General features: G+C 39.6%; 1 protein-coding gene across 1 annotated transcript in view; it reads right to left on the reverse strand.

Annotated features, from left to right (window-relative positions):
- Nucleotides 1-1055: 1055 nt before the first annotated feature.
- The window catches only part of LOC122080034, a 52511-nt gene continuing 33510 nt past the window's right edge, over nucleotides 1056-20056 (reverse strand). The window contains exon 7 of the mRNA XM_042646890.1: nucleotides 1056-1530. Coding sequence (XP_042502824.1) covers nucleotides 1348-1530 — 183 coding nt within the window. The 3' untranslated portion in view covers nucleotides 1056-1347. The remainder of the gene's footprint in view (nucleotides 1531-20056) is intronic.

Raw genomic sequence — 20056 nt, forward strand, 5'->3', positions numbered from 1 at the left:
AGAAGCGCTCCTAGCATAAAAACACTCCTGAAAAGGCAGAAATGTTGCCAAACGCGGCCATTGGATTGACACATCACCGATGCATGGATATAAATAGGAAGGTATACAGAATTCAAATCTGAAATTTGACATTTGGCTAAGCAAACGCTGTTCCTTAGTGTGAGAACAATGACTTTTCGCGTCTAAGGAAAAGCCGTAAGCCTATCCTTGTACAAAATAATTCAGAGTACTCACCTAGATAAGGGTTTTGAAAATTCGCATTTAAAAATTGACTCCATGAGAACCATTCCAACGAAGAGATTGATTCGGGTCAGGATATGAATCGGAGAAGGGGTAAGCTGTATCCTGTTACCCTTGTTCTATTTCTGTTTGATTGCATTTACTCCCATATGCCGATATGTTTTAGCTCAAATTTGACATATCAGTTCCTGTTTCACTGCTCTCTGATCTGGAAATTTCTAATTTAATCTTGGAGTTCTGGTTTTGCTACCTGAAGTCTACTAGCACTAGGATTCCTCTGAACTCCTAATTCTGTTATCAGATATAGCCTAAATTTGATAGGCTGAACGGACTGACAGAATAATCAACTGGAACATAGCCTATTTTGATTATTCTGTTTATTTTGTTTCGAGAGCTATCAGATTTCTTTCATATTCTAGATTTGTTCATGTGATAGTTAGCTGAAGTTTTCTGCATAGAATATTTGAAATTCATTCAGTATATTCTGCTACAAATACTTTTTCCCACAAGCATGAACTCCCTATTGAGAGTGAAAAGAAATCAACAATCACCCGTTTCACCACTCACTGAGGATTTGTTAAGATTGAATTCAATGAGCGGGTAAATCTGTCAGACGGCCTGGAAAGATGAGATGATGCCCATCCTACTGCTGTGGGTGGTTTAGATGGCTCAAAACTGAAAAAGGCAGCAGAAAATGATAAACAGAAGCTCATCCAAAGCACCCAGAGCACTTGCTTAACATGGCATCATTCCTCATGGGAAAAGCAAGACCCGACTAACCCTTCAAAAACCATATTGACACGATACATCCATGGTTACAGGCCTTAAAGCTCAGAGCTGTGTTATCCATGAAAAGGAAAGATAAAGATTACAGAATTTTTAAGAACTATAACAGCAGAACCCACCAAGTCCAATGGTGAGGAAAAGCAAATGTACAAGTACTAAACTGTACAAAGACAAGCAAAGACTGCCTATTTCCTACTCCAGGTTAGTTTTGCCCCCAAGAAAAATTGCTGGCAGGACTGACTTTTGACTCAGTTATCATGAAACATCAGAAGAAGTATACAGAAAAATGAACTACAAACCTGATAAAAATCGAGCCTACTATCACCGTCGCCGAGAGAGAAAGAACTCATAATCGGGTTGTCGGTTCACAGACTTCAGATTTCCCTTATTTACTGAAGCCCTTGCCATTATAGAAGCAGTCTGTTCTAGAGTGCCCAACCGCTGTTTCAAAATCTCGGAGGGGCTGGAACTTGAAGTTTCTTTCAAATGGAACCAGTATTCACCCTGTGCATATACCACCTGTCAGAATGTTTATATTTTGGCTTGTTTTGCATACAAATTTCAGCTGTTGATCTATATGCAAAAGCAGTGTCAGCTGGAGTTGACTTCCAGATAGCCAAGGTTTTAGTACATAAAGAGGGGGAGGTGTCTAGTGTAACAAAGGATATGAGATGGAGTTGGAATCAGTGGTGGAGCATAAGAAACTGTCACATAAGCATTCATGATGAGTTTTCTACCAAAAAAATAAAGCATTTATCAGGAGTCAGGAATTTCAATGGCAAACATCACACGGATACCTTGGGATGGCATTTTGGAGGAACAAGAAAAAGCATCTAGAGGATGTTCCATTACATGAGCACCTAAGAACCCTGCCCAGTATTCAAGCAGACTGATGCCCTTTAAATGCTTCTTTTTACTTGAACATGGACTGCAGTATATTCCCAGCAATGCACATCACAGAGGGTCCAATCTTATGATGGCCTTAGGCTTTAATATGAAATGCATGTCGGATAAGCTATGATGTGAGTCCAAGAGTAACCAATCCATTATTGACGTGATTTGAGTGTGACATGGCCAAAATACAAAAAAGAGCATATTTTCTTTTATCTTCGATAATGTTGAAAAAAAGAAAATATATTCTGTGGCGTTTCAGACTAGCTTAGACTTTACATTTGGTGAATCAATTCAATTCAAACTAAAACTAGGAATGTAACAATTTCCTCATGATAATTCTACCCATGGTTTCAACAATTGGGATCTGATGGTCTGGACCGATGGATCCATACCAGCACTGATCAAATCTAAATATTGGGTAAAGTAATGTGACATCTACTTACCCACAAAAAAAAAAAAAAAAAAAAAAGTATTGTGACATATGCCAGTCAGGACAGCTTGGATTGGAAACGAGTGATTAATTCCCAATCTCAATCTGTAAAACATTGATTGAAGTAACTGAATCAAGTTTTTCAAGTGCAGAATTTACAGTTCGTCTCATTCCATTTGTGAATTGTCCAATGATTCTTCACCTAGTCCAGTAATGTGATGTATGTCAGTCAGGATAGCTCAGATTGACCGAGACTCATTACTCCCCAATCTCAATCTTTAAAACATTGATTGAAGTAACTGAATCAAGTTTTTTAAGGGTAGATCTTACAGCTTGTCTCATTCCCTTTGTGGGATGTCCAATGATTCATCACTTAGTCTTGGGAGGGATCAGATAATCACTATCAGCAGATGTTCAGAACTGAGAATGCAGTACGGTTCATGTGACTTTTAATAGTTCTAGGCCCAAGTATCATTTGCTGATCAATAGGAGAAAATCAGCAAAAGTGATGTGGAATTGTTGGAGGATCAAAGCCAAAAGAGATAAAGATCAATGGCAAGGAATAGAAGTTTAATTAGAAGCAGTAGCAGCATCACTTTTATCGACTATCAATTTTGGGTGGTGAAAGCTTCGCTGTTCTGTGCGATTTTGGTTTTGTTTCAAAGATTTATAACTAATCAATGAGACTGATATCTTGTGATTCCCAATTGTATCAGGAAAGCTGTGACCAGTTTTCTCAAGGGGTATTAGTCTCTAACGGGATTTCTATTCTAGATGTAGACCAGCAAGCCCGAACTTTTTTGCCACATGGAAGGGTGATCAAGAAATTTTGACCACTGGACGTTTAGAAAATGATGTGGGTAGGCCACATGTCAAATTTCAGACCGAGATTCAATTTATACTCTCATATATAGGTATACCATCCCATGGATGTCCATGCACCCACTGTCGTAGTCCCTTGGTAGTCCCTAATTTTTCAATTCCTTGTTTTGCCACTTGGCAAACTAGGAATGGACTGAAACTTGACGGTCCACAGTACATAATTTTCAGCCCCGCTGAGCTGCCACTGGCAGATATTGGAGGGCGCATTTTTCCACTTCTAAGTAAGAGAGTGCAGAGACCCTGCAGCTCTAAATTAATTTAGTAGTAATGTTATTGGTATTTTTAATTTGGGTTATGGGGTCTAAATACATTTTATTGGATATTGCAAATTTGCAATAGAATTTATTCACGTTTTCTATTGAATTGCAGAGATTTCTCTCTATTATTTTCTCCCCATACAGTTTGGCTGAGTTGTTGCTGTTGTTGACATTTTGGGTATTGAGATGTGGTTGCTACTTTGTTGATTCAATTCCAAAGTGTTGCTGGTTTGCTTGGTTTCTTTGTCAGTTCTACCTAATACACTTTTATCAGTCTTGCTTCAGAGTTTTTTATTAGTTTCCTTTAATTGTATTTGTTTCTTGTTCTTTCTTCCTTTTCAGTCTAGGAGTCAAATAATTGGATTGCCTAGTAGTAGGATGACCCTATATTAAGTATTACTTGGACGTCTGACTTGTGTATAATTGAAGGGGTCTAACTAGTCCAATTCACGACAACTTGAACTCTAAAGGGGATAGACTTCCCCATGTTCCAGGCGGATCCTAGAGGAACTCTTCTTTATTCTAATTTTTTTTTTCATTATTAGTAATATTGTCCATCGGTTTCTTAAATATATATGAGCAATTAGAGTATTCTGGAAATGTTTCTGAAACAATTGGTTTCATCTCCAGTACTCTAATTTATTGATTCCCTCAAGAAATAGAACTTTGGCGAGTGGGGAATGGTCAGGCTACCCAAGTGTGGGAGCTTAAATGGATATAGATTGCACACGACCAGGCCCCCAAATTGCTTGGTCTCTCAGGTTCCAGACCTTATCACTCACTCTACCAATGGAATGTGGAGCTGCTGAGAAGTCTCCTTGCACACCATGAGATCGATGCTGTTTTACGCATTCCACTTAGTACAGAAGGAGAACATGATTCTTTATGCTGGGGATGCTCTTCATCGGGCTTTTTCTTTCTTAAATCATCCTATCGGCTGGGGACTTCAACCCACCTCAATCTGTCTCATTCGGCAGCAAGGACCAGAAATATACCTCAGGCTGTGTGGAAATTTATATGGACTGCACCCATCTCTCCCTGTGTTCAATCCTTTCTATGGAAAGCTTGTTTGCATGCAATAGGCGTTGGGGTGAATCTGACGCTGTGTAATATCACCACTACAAAGGAGTGTCCTTGTTCTGGTCATGAGAAAGTAACAGTTGAACAATGCCTTGCTTACCTGTCCACAGGCACAGCAATCATGGTTTGTGCCATGTGTGACCATGAGGTCGGCTTCGACTGATCACCGCCCTTTCTTTGAATGCTTGCTTCAATGGGGATCAGTTCCACGATTAACAAAGCTTCAGGGAAAGGAATTTTTTGCAGCCCTTGTGGTGGTAGTGTGGGAAATCAGAAAACTTCATAATGATCAGGTGTTTCGTGTAGCAGTCCAAGCTTTACAGTTTGGATTAGATTGGTGAACAGGAAAGTTGATGAAATTCTCTCTTAAGGACCTCCATGAAGGGTACTCAAGCTTCCCGTCCTGCCTCTCCTCTTGAGTGCCAAGGTTGGCCGATTGAATGCTTCCACAGTTTTCAGATGCAGCTTTTTTCCTCAACCCTCAACCCTCAAGCCATGGGACTGGGATGCATTTTTCTTGACCAAGAGCGGAGACTTCTTGGTGTTGCCACAATCCATTTATACCCTGGCCCTACTCTGATCGGAGAGGCATCAGCCCTTCAGTTGGCGCTCAAATCAGCTTTGCAACATGGGTTACAGTCGGTTATGTTCCACTCTGATTCAAGGTCTTGGTTCGCTGTTTCTAGGAAGTATCTTCTCTGCTTCCAACCAAGCTCAAATCCATTATTTGGGATATACAACAACAGAGCCTTAGTTTTTGTAGTTTCTTTTGTTTCTCGTTTACAAAAAACCTCATGTCCATGCAATTGCAAATTAAACTACCCTTTAAAAGGGTTTTAGGTCTCCTATTTTCCAGAGGATCTCTTCTGTGAGAGGGCATAGGGAACAGGACCGGTTAACATTCTTTCTCCCTATATATATATATATATATATAGTGATAACAACCCATTGAATACTGCTACAACATATTATCTAGATGACTAAGGTCTCATCCTGAATCTGAGTCCCTTTCTTGCCTCTTGGCCCAGGAAGAAAGTTTCTTAAGGCAGAAATCTAGAATCAATTGGCTGGATCTAGGAGACTCCAACTCCTCCTATTTCCATCGATCTTCGAAAGCAGCAACTTCAACACTATTTCCATGCTTTCATCTGCAGACGGTTCCCAAGTTACCAAGGTGGAAGAGATAAAAGGGGTGGTGGTCAACCATTTCAAGCTCTTGTTCAATCCTGTGGCCTCCATGAGCTAGCCTATTCCTGAGGGCCTTATAAACAAGCTGGTTCCTGCCAATATGGCCCCTATGCTCTGGGCCATTCCCTCTGATGAAGAGATTACAACTGTTGTTCTTTCCCATAAAGCCAGCAAAGCCCCTGGGCTTGACGGATTCAGTATGGACTTCTTTAGCTCTGTTAGGGATATCATAAAAGAGGACCTTATCAATGCAGTAAAGAGCTTCTTCTATAATCCGAGTCAGATCAAGGCTATTAGTCATACCTTCCTTTGCCTCATTCCCAAGAAAGATGGGGCGGATTCGATGAATGACTTCAGACCAATCTCCCTTTGCAATCTGCTTTACAAGTTTATCGCAAAGATTCTGGCCAACCGGATCAAGATCATCATCGACTCTCCCATTAGCGACAACCAGTCTGCTTTCATCACGGGTCGATCCATTGGAGATAACATCCTTCTTTGTCATGAGATTGTTAAGAGGTTTTGAAAGGAAATCCCATCCTCCTGTAGCTCTTATGAAAATTGACATCCACAAAGCTTTTGACTCTTTGAGATGGGATTTCATTGTCTCAATGCTTAACATGATGGGTTTTCCCCCTGCTTTCACCAACTGGATCTTCCACTGCATTTCCTTCCCCAAATTTTCAATGTTGGTTAATGGTAGCTCAGCGGGTTATTTCTCTTCTTCAACTAGCATTCAGCAGGGATGCCCTCTGTCCCCCTACCTTCTTTGCCTTGCTATGGAAGTTCTCTCTCGTAGCCTGCAAACTGCCAATGATTTGGGATCCATCACCCCTATTTCCAAATGCAAGTCCATCGGACTCACCCATCTCGCATTTGTAGATGATCTAATGATCTTCTCTCGAGCCGACGATCCTTCCTTGGGCACTATCATGCAATGTCTGAACTCCTTTGCTTTGATGTCAGGTCTTTGCATCAACCCTGGGAAATCTCTCATCTTCTTGACTAGAATCTATGAAGCCTCCAAGGCATCGATTCTCCAAAATACGGGCTTTGTTGTAGGCTCTCTTCCAGTCAAATACTTGGGGCTTTCGCTCATTCCTGCAAGGCTCTCAAGCCACCATTGTGCCCCTATGCTTGACAATATTAGGAAGCGTCTCCAATTGTGGAAAGGAAAGCCCCTATCTTTTGCTAGCCGCCTTAAGCTTATCAAGTCAGTCCTTCAGGCATCTTACATCTATTGGTCTAGCATCTTCGGTTTACCCAAGGGGATAATGGCTAAGATGGAAGCTCTGTTTGCTTCCTTTCTTTGGAAAGGATGTGATTCTCCTAGATTCCTTCGGCCCCTCAGTTGGGCTACTGTTTGCCTTCCCAAGAAAGAAGGGGGTCTTGGTTTAAGGCGCATCAAGGAGGTCAATATGGCAGGAATCCTCAAGCTTATATGGAAGGTGATCATTAAAAGGAAAAGCATTTGGGTTGACTGGGTCCACTCTTATCTTCTTAGAAGAGGATCTCTCTGGTCAGTCCGCCCTCCTTCCGATGCCACCTGGGCATGGCGTAAGATTCTCTCCCCAAGGCCTTTGGCCTCTGGAGCTATCTCCATCCGTATTAGGAATGGTTCCTCCACCTTTCTTTGGTTGGACCCTTGGCATCCAAAAGGACTTCTTTCTCAGGTTCTGAGTGTAAGAAATATCTACAATTCGAGTCTCCCTAGGCTCTCTATGGTTGTTGATATCATCATCTCGGGTCACTGGGCTGCCCCTCCCCCTTCCTCTGACCAGATAGCTGAAATTTGGTCATCTTTGCCTTCCATTCCTCTTGGGGGGATCACTACGGAAGATTCTATCCTTTGGAACCATGATCCAAAGGGCCAATTCAGTTCAAAATCAGCATAGGATTTCTGTAGAGCTCATGGAACCCCTTCCCCTTGGCATAGACTCATTTGGTTGAGGCACCATATCCCTCGTCAGAGTTTCACCACGTGACGGGCCTTAAAGAACTGCCTCCCTACGCAAGCTTTACTCATCCAACGAGGAATCCATATCTCCCCTGCTTGTCACCTTTGCGGCAATGTACCTGAAGATATGGATCACCTCTTCTTTGATTGCCCTGTCTCTAACTCCATTTGGAAGCTCGTTCTCTCCAAATGCTGGCCTGTCAATAGAAGGATTCTCCCTTTGCAAAGAGAATGGACTTGGGTGGACATGTCCTATCAAGGGAAGACCATTTGTGACTACGTGGGAAAGCTTGCATTCAGTGCCACTATAAGCCAAATTTGGATGGAAAGAAATCATCGGAAATGGAATTCCAACTCTCGGCCTCTGGGAAAGATTTGGAACTCCATCTTCGTTGACGTTAAAGCCAAGATCTCTAAAGTGTCATCTACTTGTACCCCCTCCCCCAGAAATTGTCACATTGTAGCTTCCTGGGAGCTTCCTAGCTCTGTCATCAAGAACTCTGTCTCTTTATGAGTTTGTCCTCTCTCTTCTCCCCCCTCCCTTTTCAAGGGGCTGTATTTTTTTCTCTCTTTGATAATGAATTATTTATTCACCCAAAAAAAAAAAAAGGTCTCATCCTGAGAATATTGTCACGGAATCAAAACTTGAGAGAAATCAGATCTCTCTTAGCTACACTCTCCTATTGGACCTTATTACAATCATTTGTTTGAAGTTCGGATCAGTACTTCCATTTGCTTAGTTTTTCCTACTTTCTTCTTCGTCACATTATTCAAAGAAATTTGTTATATTTTCTTTTATTTCTTCTTTTCCTCTTCATTCTCAATGTCTATATTCCTAGCAGAACTTGTTTTGGGGAATCCTGTTTTCCAAACCAGCATAAGATTTAACCATGGACTAAAACTTGTCACACATCCAATCCAGTGGATTATAACCTGCCTGTCAAACAGTTAGAGACTTACATTCTATGTGACCTAAATGGTTGGACCCATAGAAAATATGTGTACTATACCAAATGATTATAGAAAAACAACTTCTTTTTTTCCATATCTTTATACGAATATTTTATAGGAACACTTATTTGAATGCGACACATCTAATACATATAATAAATTTTAAAAACCAATAATTTATTTATATTAAATAATAAAATAAAATAAAAACATAGCATACAGCCATACCATCTACCCTCATCTGACGGACCAAAACCCTTACCTTCTTCCCTTTCCTCTTCAGTTTCTAACAAAAAACAAAAAACGCAGGGGAACCATTCAAGCCTTCTGGAGCTGGGAATTCTTACACTAGTATGTACAGTAATACCAAGCTTAGAGACAAAATGGAGAACTTCAGTCAGGAATTTTGATTCTGGCCGAGTTCCCTAACCCTTATGTTTATTGAGACACTTCATTCACTGAATTGGATCTGGCAGCCAGAAGATGATTATAACAGAGCAAGCCCAAGAGTGGACCTAGTGGGATCTTGAGAGGTAAAGAAGGTAAAAGAGAAAAAGGAAGCCGGGGAAAAAAGGGATGAGGCATGCACTAAACTTCTCCTGCTTTCGGTGAAACAGTGACCACCAGTGTTTGCTTGAGTAAAGACGAGCACAGCACCATAACAGTTCACCACCAAGCAGAAGAGGATAGAAGCAATGAAAGGCTGATTGTGATCATGAATTGATTGGGGAACACTGGAAATTTTTTGAGTTAGTTTACTCTCAATATTCTTCTTCTATCAATGTGAAGGAAAGTGGAGTGGAGCTCTCATTTTTATGGTTGGCAGGGTGAAGGGAGTGGTTAAGAACTTGGGGCTGTGATGTTGCGTCCTGTAACGTACCTCATCTGGGGCTACCATATTGCTGAAAATCGATTAGTTAATACTAAATCCCAAGTCAAAGGCCCTTTTGACAAGAGAAGAGAGAGAGAAGGGGATGAAAGAGACCAAACTCAATCGTAGTTGAAGACCTGAGTACTTGTTTTCATGTTTAGAAGACACTAAAGCTAGAAGAAGGGTTGGGGTTATGCTTTCTTAATTTAATGATTACTCAATCTTAATTTATTGACATACACGGAGAGGGGCCAAAGGTTACTGGTGGGGCAGGGTAGGCAGGGCCGCAGGTGTTATGTGTTCTTAATTCTGTTTGTTGAATAATGTACATGCCCCTGCTGCACAGTTAATATATGCCCATATGTTTTGCTTCCAGATCTTTACAGAGGAACACAAGTACTAAACACGTACCATATTATTGCCATGTGCATTTTCACTCCAAATTTATTAAAGTATTATTGAAGTATAGTTCCATTTAATACCAGTTTGTATCCATACCCTTTTTCATATCCATATTATTAACTATGGGTGGACCTCGAAAGAAAGCATGCCTTGCAACATTTGAAGGATCCTAAACTTTGGTTTTTGCTAACATTTTCATCTATTTTCATTCTAAGAACAAAAAATTTTCCAGTAAAATATTACAATAACAATAAAAGATATCCATCTCTCAACCTTATAATGGTAATTTCAATGTGATGATCTAGCAAAGTCAGTCAGAAACCAAAATTCTCAAGTTCCAACACTGCAGCAGACAAATTAGACAACCACAATTATCGGACACTAAGATGGAATAGGCCCGCTAATATGCTCAAGGTCCCTGGCTGCAATATGATGAGAGGCTATTCCTCCCAAAACAAAAGGATCAAAACCTTCCACGCCCCACGCTGGATTTACAGGTTGTACTTTTCCGGTTAGTCCATAAGGATTGGACACCCATATTCTAGGACCATACAAGCCTTGATGTAGTTGGGCGATGGGTTTAGAAAAAAATATCTTTTGATTTGGTTCCATATTTGCTTTCCTTTTAGACTTAGAATTTAGTTTGGTAGTATTTTATTTAGATTGAATTTTTATTTTCAGTTGCCAATTAGGCTAGTTTCCATTTTAGTAAACTTCCAATTTTATGCTTTGAATTTCTTTTTTATAGCCATGTAATGGAAGAGAACTCAGATTTGAAGTTTATATTTGAAATTGAATGTTGTGTTAGGCTGAATATTGGCTGCCATGATCTCATCTCTCTCTCTTTTTCTGGTTTTTCTCTTATCTTCTTCTCTTCTTCTTCCCAATGCCTTCTAACTTCCTGCTGTTGTTTTTCTGATCTGAGATACTTTGTTTCTGGGCGACGTTAGCAGCACCACACAGGTGGGTCGATCTCCTTCATACCCAAAGCTATTGGCTTGAAACTTGGAGTAGTAGTAGGCTAGTAGCAAGCCCTAAGGCGATTCAGACATCTGAATCTGAGGTCGAAAGTCCTTCTGATTTGTGAACCATTACTCCACAACCAGATCTGGAACAGTATCCATAGCCAAATCTGAGTTGCAGGAACAGATGTTCCTCGTCACTTGCTGTTCGAGGTACCTGTCTGCCAGAATCAAGAAGCCACAAGGTTGGCAGCCTTCGTTTGAAAGTTCAGGCCAAACCGAGACTTGTTAAAGGAGTTCCATCGACCCGAGGCTTATTCAGTCCGCTGGTTTTGTGTCCTATCATGACCTAAGGTTGAAGAAGGCTGATGGGCCCATAGCCAATTCCAGCTTTTGGAACCCGGATCCGCATCAAGCCTGTCACATGAAATGCGCCAAACCCGAAACAAGCTACCCCTGAAAGAAATAAATGAAGTCCTATTTACTTTATTTGTTGGATTCCTTTCGGTCAAGAAGGAATGGATTTGGATATATTATCCAAATGGTTAACTCCGTCAATAAATCGTTTACAACCCAATTCGAGTAATTTTGTGGATTGGTATGAGTTTGTGACAAACGCAATTTTTTCTGGGTATAGTCTATTTCGGAATATTTATAGCCCAGAAAGATAAGAAGATTCAGAATTGTTAAGATAGCTTCCGTAGGGATGTTATTGTCATATCTCTGCGGTACATTAAGTGGTTGACCATGATAGGGGGAGTGTCCCTATCATTTTATGTTTGTTTAGACATAGTTTGTTTCTAATTGTGTTAGGCGATGTACACTATGAGTTTCCTATTGTGTCTCTACTTCAGAAAGGACTAAAGTGTCCTTGCTGTATTCTAATTAGATTCAGTCATTAATATATACAGTGGGGGACTGGTGGTAAATCCATAGACTGCAATTCTTCTTCGCCAGTCCTCTCTCTTCTTCCAAATTCTTCTTCTTCTTCTGTCTTCTTGGCTGTGATTACTGGTTTTTGTTTCTGATATTATCACACGGTATTAGAGCAATTTTAATCCGCACTTGCAATCCCAAATCCTTGCTGTTTTGAGAGGTTCTTTTTAAACCTCTCTCCTGTGGTGTGCAGCACCCCTTGCTACAATTTTCTACCATGAAGACCTAGTTTATGTCAATGGAAAACTAAGGTTCTCTTCGATAATGCGATCTACATGAAGACTACTCCTTACAACAGCTTCTCCATGGAGTTATTTGCATATCTACATCAAGTTTCTTGAAGTTTTATTTTGGAGGAACCTGGTTTATATCCTATATATATATATATATATCTCCCGGGTTGGAGAATGATACACCTTTATTTCCTTCAATTCTCGGTGCCCTACTTTGTTCTGGCTGGTGGAGGTGGTGTACTTGGCATTATCAATTTCTTCTGTTGGCTGGTTTATTGGTCTTCTTGCATCTGACTGGCAACGGTCCCCTCTGTATATGATGGCTGATCCTTAGCAAACCTCAGACAAAGTCAAGGTTCATATCACTACCATCAAACTCAATGGAGTTTGTAATTATCTGTTATGGGCTCAGGCAATTAATTTTTACATTAGTACCAAAGGGAAGTTGATGATGCAAAATCGAAGCTGAATCGGGTTGACCTGTTTGGCAATGTCGAGCGAGACGAACCGGGTCCAGTTGGATTTTCGGGTTTAGTAGGATATATTAGGATTTATTTTAGTAGGAAATATTTTGAATTATTTTATTTGGGAAGATACGTAATCTTTTCTTTTTGGTAATTGATAGCCAAGTAGGGAGTTACCAATTTGAGTTTTATTTTGTTTCTAAATTCATTAGTTAGAACTTAAGAAGTAATTAGGAGTTGCTATTTTAGTTTTAGATTTTAATTAGGCAAGTTTTAATTTTAGGCTGCGTTTGGTAACATTCTAAAAAAATGTTTCTGGAGTTTTTTCGTTCTATGGGAACGAAAAAAATGGAATAAAGCGTTTGGTGCATTAAAAATGAGAATTTACGGAACGAAAAAAGGTAGTTCCGTCATTCCAGTTTCATTAAAAAAATTAAAAAAAAAAAAAGAAGACATTTTGACACAGAAACTGAAATTTTCGTTTTTGACATGAAACATCGTTTCTGGAACAGAAACGTTACCAAAACGCATCCTTAGATTATAATATAAAGGCATGTAACCCAAGTTATTGAAAAGAATTGAGAATATATTAAATGACATGTTTTGGTGCCGGTTAGGTGCAAACAATGGTCTTGTGACCTCTCCTTCCCCTCCCCCTTGTGTGATTCTCTTTCTCTCCTATTTTTTTCCCTTTCCTTCTCCTCTTTCTTTGTTTCTGGTTTGTTCTCCCATCCTCTGTTTCTGGACAGTAACATCAGTCTCAAAAGGAAAGCTTGCTGAACATGTGAACGTTACCGATTCGTTCCAAGCTTTGAGTCATAGGTAGCCCTCCCCGGGCGACCAAACCCTAGAGATTCTTTCCATAATACCATCCCTTAAGAGAAGTAAAACCTGCAACTCAGGATCACTAAAGGTACCACCCAGGTCTGGTTTCAGAGGATTAAATCTCTCTGATTGCTGATTATTAGAGTATGCATACGGTAGGGCTTTAGAGTAGGAGCCTACACCTGATGTTCTCTAGTCCAGCAGGCCAAAGATGAGGGAGTTCTTCCTATCATTCATCTGTTGGTTTCCACCTCTTTCCATGGCTGAAACCTACAAGGTTGAAGACAACCCTCCCTAACCCACAATTCTTGGTCCATATGTTATTCCTTGCATTTCCCAAACTACCCCCACTTTTTCCTTTTTAATAACTTTGTCCCATACTTTAACATTGCTTCCTAGTTTGTCCCCTCTCAATATATCTTATTTCCCTTCATGTCCCATCAATTACCTTTAACTTCCACTTACCCTTTTAAGAATCCCTTTATTTACGAGCCTGCCACTCCATTAAAGATTCTACTTTAATTACAGTTGAGCCATTCCTTTTAATTACAAGACGGCCATTATCTCTTCTATTTTGATCTTAATTATTTACTTACCTTCCGATGTTAAAGCCTATGAGAAGTGGATGCATGAGAATGACACTCTTCTCATATGGTTGTGTAATAGTATCAATCCTTCTATTGCAGCAAATGTCATGTTCCACACCACTGCAAAAGAAGTTTGGGATGACTTGAAGCAAACCTTCCCCCAAGTGCTCCACTGTATTCTGTGTTTATGATTTATATGATAAAATATTACTTCAAGCAAGGGGAGAGGTCTTTGAAAATGAGTACTACGGTGCTTTTAAGGGTATAACAGAGGAGCTCAATACATGGTTTAACGTATCTCCGATACGATACAATACCCCTCCGATACGTATCTTAAATTTAGTCAACCGATACAGCAACCGATACCGATACTTTAATCCTTGGAACCTCAATATTCATCAACCTCATACGACCAATCTAGAACAATTGAAAATTCAATAGGAGGAATTTCACATTGCAAAGTTTGTGGCCGTATTAAATTCAGATTATCAATCTGTTAAAAGCAAGGCTTCTCTTACCGAAGCTTTTGCATGTCTTCACAGTATATTTACTCCTAGAACTGACAACACACCCTCTCCCGAGTACAGTTCTGCATTTGTTTTTTTTCCGTGACCAAGGTTTTACTTCTTTGGGAGAGGACATGGCTCATGGGGAGGCCAAGGCCATGATCGTGGTGGTCGAGTGCAGAGCAAAGTGAAAAATCCGTCAGACAACGTTCTTTTATGGGAATTCCAACCATACAGTGGATACATGTGTGCTAAACATGGTCAACTAGAGTGAGCTCAACAATTAGCTAAAATGTTGTCTAGTGGTAATACTGAGAAGGTGTCTTTTGGCGACTCTAATATTGCATCCTCATCTGGAGCTCCATCAGGTTTTATGTCCGAGATGACTACAATCAACTACAAAATCTTTAAATACCCGCAGGTGCTTCCTCCCCTATAGGCACTTTGGCCCACTCATGGACACCAGCGTTTCTTATTAACACATCTTCCACTCCATTGATAAATGATTCTGGTGCTTCTACCCATATGACTGGTAAGTCAAAATTATTGTCTTTCTTGTCCAAAGTTCATAACTCTTCACCTGCAATTATTGCTAATGGGTCCTTTACCCATGTGACTTGTCATGGTGTAGTTTCCCCTACTTCATCTCTGACCTTGTCTTCTATGCTTCATATACCACAGTTACCCTTAAGCCAAGGTTTGTTTCCTTGCGGTGTTTCAGTGGTTTTGAAACCACAGAAATAACAAAATCTCACTGAGATCTCGCCAAGATGATATTTTTTTTTTTTATGTCTTGATTGCTTGTTTCGGTGGTCAAACAACCATATTATGATCTGAAGACACCTCACCTAATCAAAGGAAAATATTTCTCCCAACCAATCAAAGCCTAGCATGGCAAGTTTATCTTGAAGACATCACACATAATCAAAGCCCAGCACGACAAGTTTATTTGAAGACACCTCACACAATCAGAGGAAAGGATTTCTCCCAATCAATCAAAGACCCACATGCCAAGTTTATCTTGAAGACACCACAAGCAATCAAAGGAAAAGATTTCTCCCAATCAATCAAAAACTAACATAGCAAGTATATTTTGAAGATGCCTACAGTTGCAATGAGTACTTGCAATTTGAATTGTGATAAGCATTGTGACTTAATGAAACCTACAGTTTCCTTCTATAGAGGAACCACTCGTCATATGCATTGTAAATTATCCTTAAACATGGAGAGGATTGGCTGGGAGAGATCTTCTCCCTTGATCGTGTGATGCATTCTTATAGGTGATAAAATAAGTAAATAATGGTCATCCTAGTTCTTGAGGTGAAGATGTGGCAAAAACCAAGCCTTGGAGACACTTTTCAGCTTTCTACAGAGCAAAAGAGGCGAGACCAACGAGATGAAGTCGAAATTTCAACACCACGTGTTTTTAAAGGGTGGTTGGCATCATTTCGCCGAAACTGACCAAAATATCACCAAGATGATGCACATTTAGTAATCCGTATGACATTTCGGTTTGACCAAAAAAAAAAAAAAAAAAAATACCAAAACAGATTTCGGCAAGATCTTAATCCATGCTTTAAGCCTTTTATTAATTAGTCAACTTACATATCTTAACTGCTGTCTCACCTTCTTCTTATTGTGTCTTATAGTACCTTTAGATAAGGAGGACAATTAGTAGCGGGCTTTAGCAGGCTAGACACTATTATCTGAATTGCACTGGTTCTTCTACTACTGCTGTTGCTGTTGTTGCAACTACTGCTGGTGGCCTTTTTCCTCTTCAATCGCATTTTCAGTTGGGGCATCTATCCATATCAAAGCTTCAGCATATGGTTCCCAGATGCAATGTGTCTCGCCCTTTGGGTGTGAAGCCTATGAACTCGGGAATCATCATCGATCATCCTTTCCTGCTCGTAATTTGTCTGGAAATCAGTCTTTATTTTCCATAGTACATTCTAATATATGGGGTCCTTGTGTCAAAAATAGGTTAGGATTTTCTTCTTTTGTTACCTTTGTAACAATTATTCCCATTTGACATGGGTGAATTTGTTGAAACATCGCCCAAAGTTCCATTTTGTTCTTAAAGATTTTTATAATGAACTAAAGACACAGTTTGATGCTTCCATTAAAGTTTTTCTATTTGATAATGCACTTGAATACACTCAGCTTGAAATTTTTTTTTTGTTCGGCTAATGGTATAATCCATCAATGAGCTGCTCTTATACTGCCCCCAAACAAAATGGGGTCACTGAATGGAAAAACATACATCTATTAGAGATTGCTCGGTCTCTCGTGATCCATATGCATGTTCCCAAACATTTTTTTTTTTCTGTGATGTCATTCTCAGTGCTTATTATTTGATTAGTCGGATGCTCTCTTCAATTCTAGCTGATTGTTCACCTTTTTCTATTTTATTTCCTAAAACTCCTTTATTTTCTTTGCCACCTCGAGTTTTTTGCTATGTGCTTTATTCATATTTTGCAACCTCAAGTTGATAAGTTGTCTCCACATGCTGCCAAGTGTGTCTTTCTTCGTTATTCTAGCACATAGAAAAAGTACAAGTAAAGCTACGATCCCCTCACTCATTGGCAATTCGTCAGCACCGATGTTACTTTGTTTTAAAATACCCAAGCTTTTCCCTTCCTACACCTAGCTCCTCTTGACACAGATGCTATCGCGCACTTCCTATTCCTACTCTCATGCCATTTGATGCTACTCATGTTACTACATCATCTGCTCCACTGCAAGTATATCTGCGGCATTAGAAGACACTACAACCTCCTTCAGTTACTCATGCTTCACAACCCGCCACACAGTCTAACCCTTCAGCTGAAGCTCCTACCTCCTCGGATACTGATGACTTACCAGCTACTCTTCACAAAGGTAACCCATTCTATAGTCAAAAATCCTAGATTTCTTTTCCTATAGAAAACTTTGTTTCTATATCCCACCTCTCATCCCCGTTGCATAACTTTGCCTACTCCTTATCTTCTCACTCCATTCCTAAAACTCATCTTGGGTGGAAAGTGGCTATGAACAAAATTGGATGCCTTGCTTTCTCGACGGACATGGAACCTAGTGGATGCAGCTTCACTTTGAAAGCATTTTTTGCTTCACTTTTAATGCTAAAGAGTGGCTGCTTCCACTCTAGATTAAGACAACAGATCAGGACTAGAAAGCCTAAGAGATTGATCGAGTTCAGTGCACAAGGTCACCTTCTCTTGCTGCCATGCGGTCGACCTGTGAACAACGTAAACCCAATGGGAACCCAAAAAAGGGAAAGGTACCGCATTGGGCAGAAGATGATCCAAAAAGCGAAGGCTCACCCATCTGAAAAACTGCAGTGCACGCGTTAGCCCAACATGTTATACTCAGACTGTCAGACCTATGGTGTGGATTACTTTGAGACCTTTGCCTGCCTTAATTCAGCTGTGTGATTATCTTCTTAACTATGAATTTAGACTGGCTGCCAAATCAGTTGGCTATCAAGAATACTTTCATTTCATATATAGTGATCTAATCTACATTAGGTGTATATAGAGCAACCACAAGGGTATGTTGCTCAGGGGGAGAATTTTCATAGAGTATGTAAGCTACATAAGGCAATCTATGGCTTAAAACAGTCACCTAAAGCCTGGTTTAACAAGTTTATTTCAATTGTTACTCGGTGTGGATTTTCACAGTGTTACTTTGATCACTCTGTATTTGTTCAGCGCTGGGATTTCAGAGTTGTAGTTTTGGTTGTGTATGTCAATGACATTATCAAATCTTGGGATGATGCATCTGAGATAATAGAGGTAAAAACTTATCTACATCAGCATTTTTAGATGAAAGACTTGGGTGCCCTCATGTATTTTCTTGATATTGAAGTAGTACGAAGTAAGAAAGGTTTTAGTCTATTACATAGGAAATATGTGTTAGATCTCTTGTCGAAAACTGGTATGATTGCTTCTAAACCAGTTGATACTCCTATAGATCCACATCAGAAATTTGGGACAAGTGACAGTGAGGAATTTGATGATGAGCACTAGTACAAGAGATTAGTAGGAAAACCCATCTATCTAAACGTTACGAGACTTGATATATCTTTTGCAGTTGATGTTATGAATCAGTTTATGCAATCACCTAAGAAGATTCACTAGGAGGCAGCCCGTTGTGTCTTAAGGGGGCCCTGAGAAAGGGAGTCATTTATCGATCTCATAAACATGTTGATCCAGTAGGATATTTGGATGCAAACTAAGCTAGTGCTAACAGTGGTAGGAGGTCTACCACAGGCTATTGTACGTTTATTGGTAGCAATCTTATCACGTAGAGAAGCAAAAAACAAACAATTGTGGCTAGATCCAGTGCTGAGGCTGAGTATAGCAAATTGATGTGGTTGAAGTTACTACTTTAAGAGTTCGGTTTTCCAATTACTAAACTCATGAAGATGTTAATTGCTATCTACATAGCTAGCAACCCGGTGTTTCAAGAAATGACCAAATATATTGAAGTTGTCACTCTGTGTGGGATGCCATTATGAGAAAGTTGGTTGTTACTCCATTTGTTTGTTCTACAGATCAGCTGGGTGATGTGTTTACCAAGCCCATATTTGGTCCTACATTCCGCAAAGATTTTTCCAAGCTAGGCATGGGTGATTTTTATGCTCTAGCTTGAGGGGGAGTGTTAAGATATGTACCGTAGGGATATTATTGTCATATCCCCCTATGGTACATTAATTGGTTGATCACGATGTCCCTATTGTGGTATGTTTGTTTAGTCCTAATTTGTTTCTAGTTGTGTTAGGTGATGTACTTAGTAAGTTTACTATTGTGTATCTACTTCAGCAAGGACTGTAGTGTTTACCAAGCCCTATTGTGGTATGTTTGTTTAGTCCTAATTTGTTTCTAGTTGTGTTAGGTGATGTACTTAGTAAGTTTACTATTGTGTCTACTTCAGCAAGGACTGAAGTGTCCTTACTTTATTGTAATAAAATTTAGTTATTAATATATATAGTGGGGGTGACTGGCAGTAGATTCATAGATTACAATTCTTCTTCTTCTTCTTCTTCTCTTTTCTTTTTGATTACAATTCTTCTTCTTCTTCTTCTTCTTCTCTTTTCTTTTTGGCTGTGATTACTGGTTTTTGTTTCTGATATTTGCACAAGAATAACTACTCTATATTCATAAGGCCAACTTTGAAGGAGATAGACCTAATACTCGAACTCCTCTATCAAGCCCAGAATAGAGGAGAGAAAAAAAAACAGAATCCAACAAAAACTGAAGCCAAAATTCAACTGAAACAGATAAAGTTCAAGAAATTGGATAAAATAATTTCAAAAGGGATTCCAAAAATGCAAAAACTATCTAATGTAACAGTATAAGGAGTGGGAATTGAACTACAAAATAAATTAACAAAAGACCATTCAAACGGATGAAAACCTGATAAATTGACAATTTTTCGACACCTAAAGTGTTTAAATAATATCAGAAGAAATTCTTAGGATTTTCCAGGTTAACCAATGCAATGTTTCCAAAAGAAACAATGACGTTAGGAACATCTCCAACACCGTGTCGATAATTAATCTGCAGGTAATTGATTCAGGACATGAGTGGAACAGTGAACAAAA

The sequence above is a fragment of the Macadamia integrifolia genome, chromosome 5 (assembly GCF_013358625.1).
Source record: "Macadamia integrifolia cultivar HAES 741 chromosome 5, SCU_Mint_v3, whole genome shotgun sequence".
In the NCBI taxonomy this organism is placed as follows: Eukaryota; Viridiplantae; Streptophyta; class Magnoliopsida; order Proteales; family Proteaceae; genus Macadamia; species Macadamia integrifolia.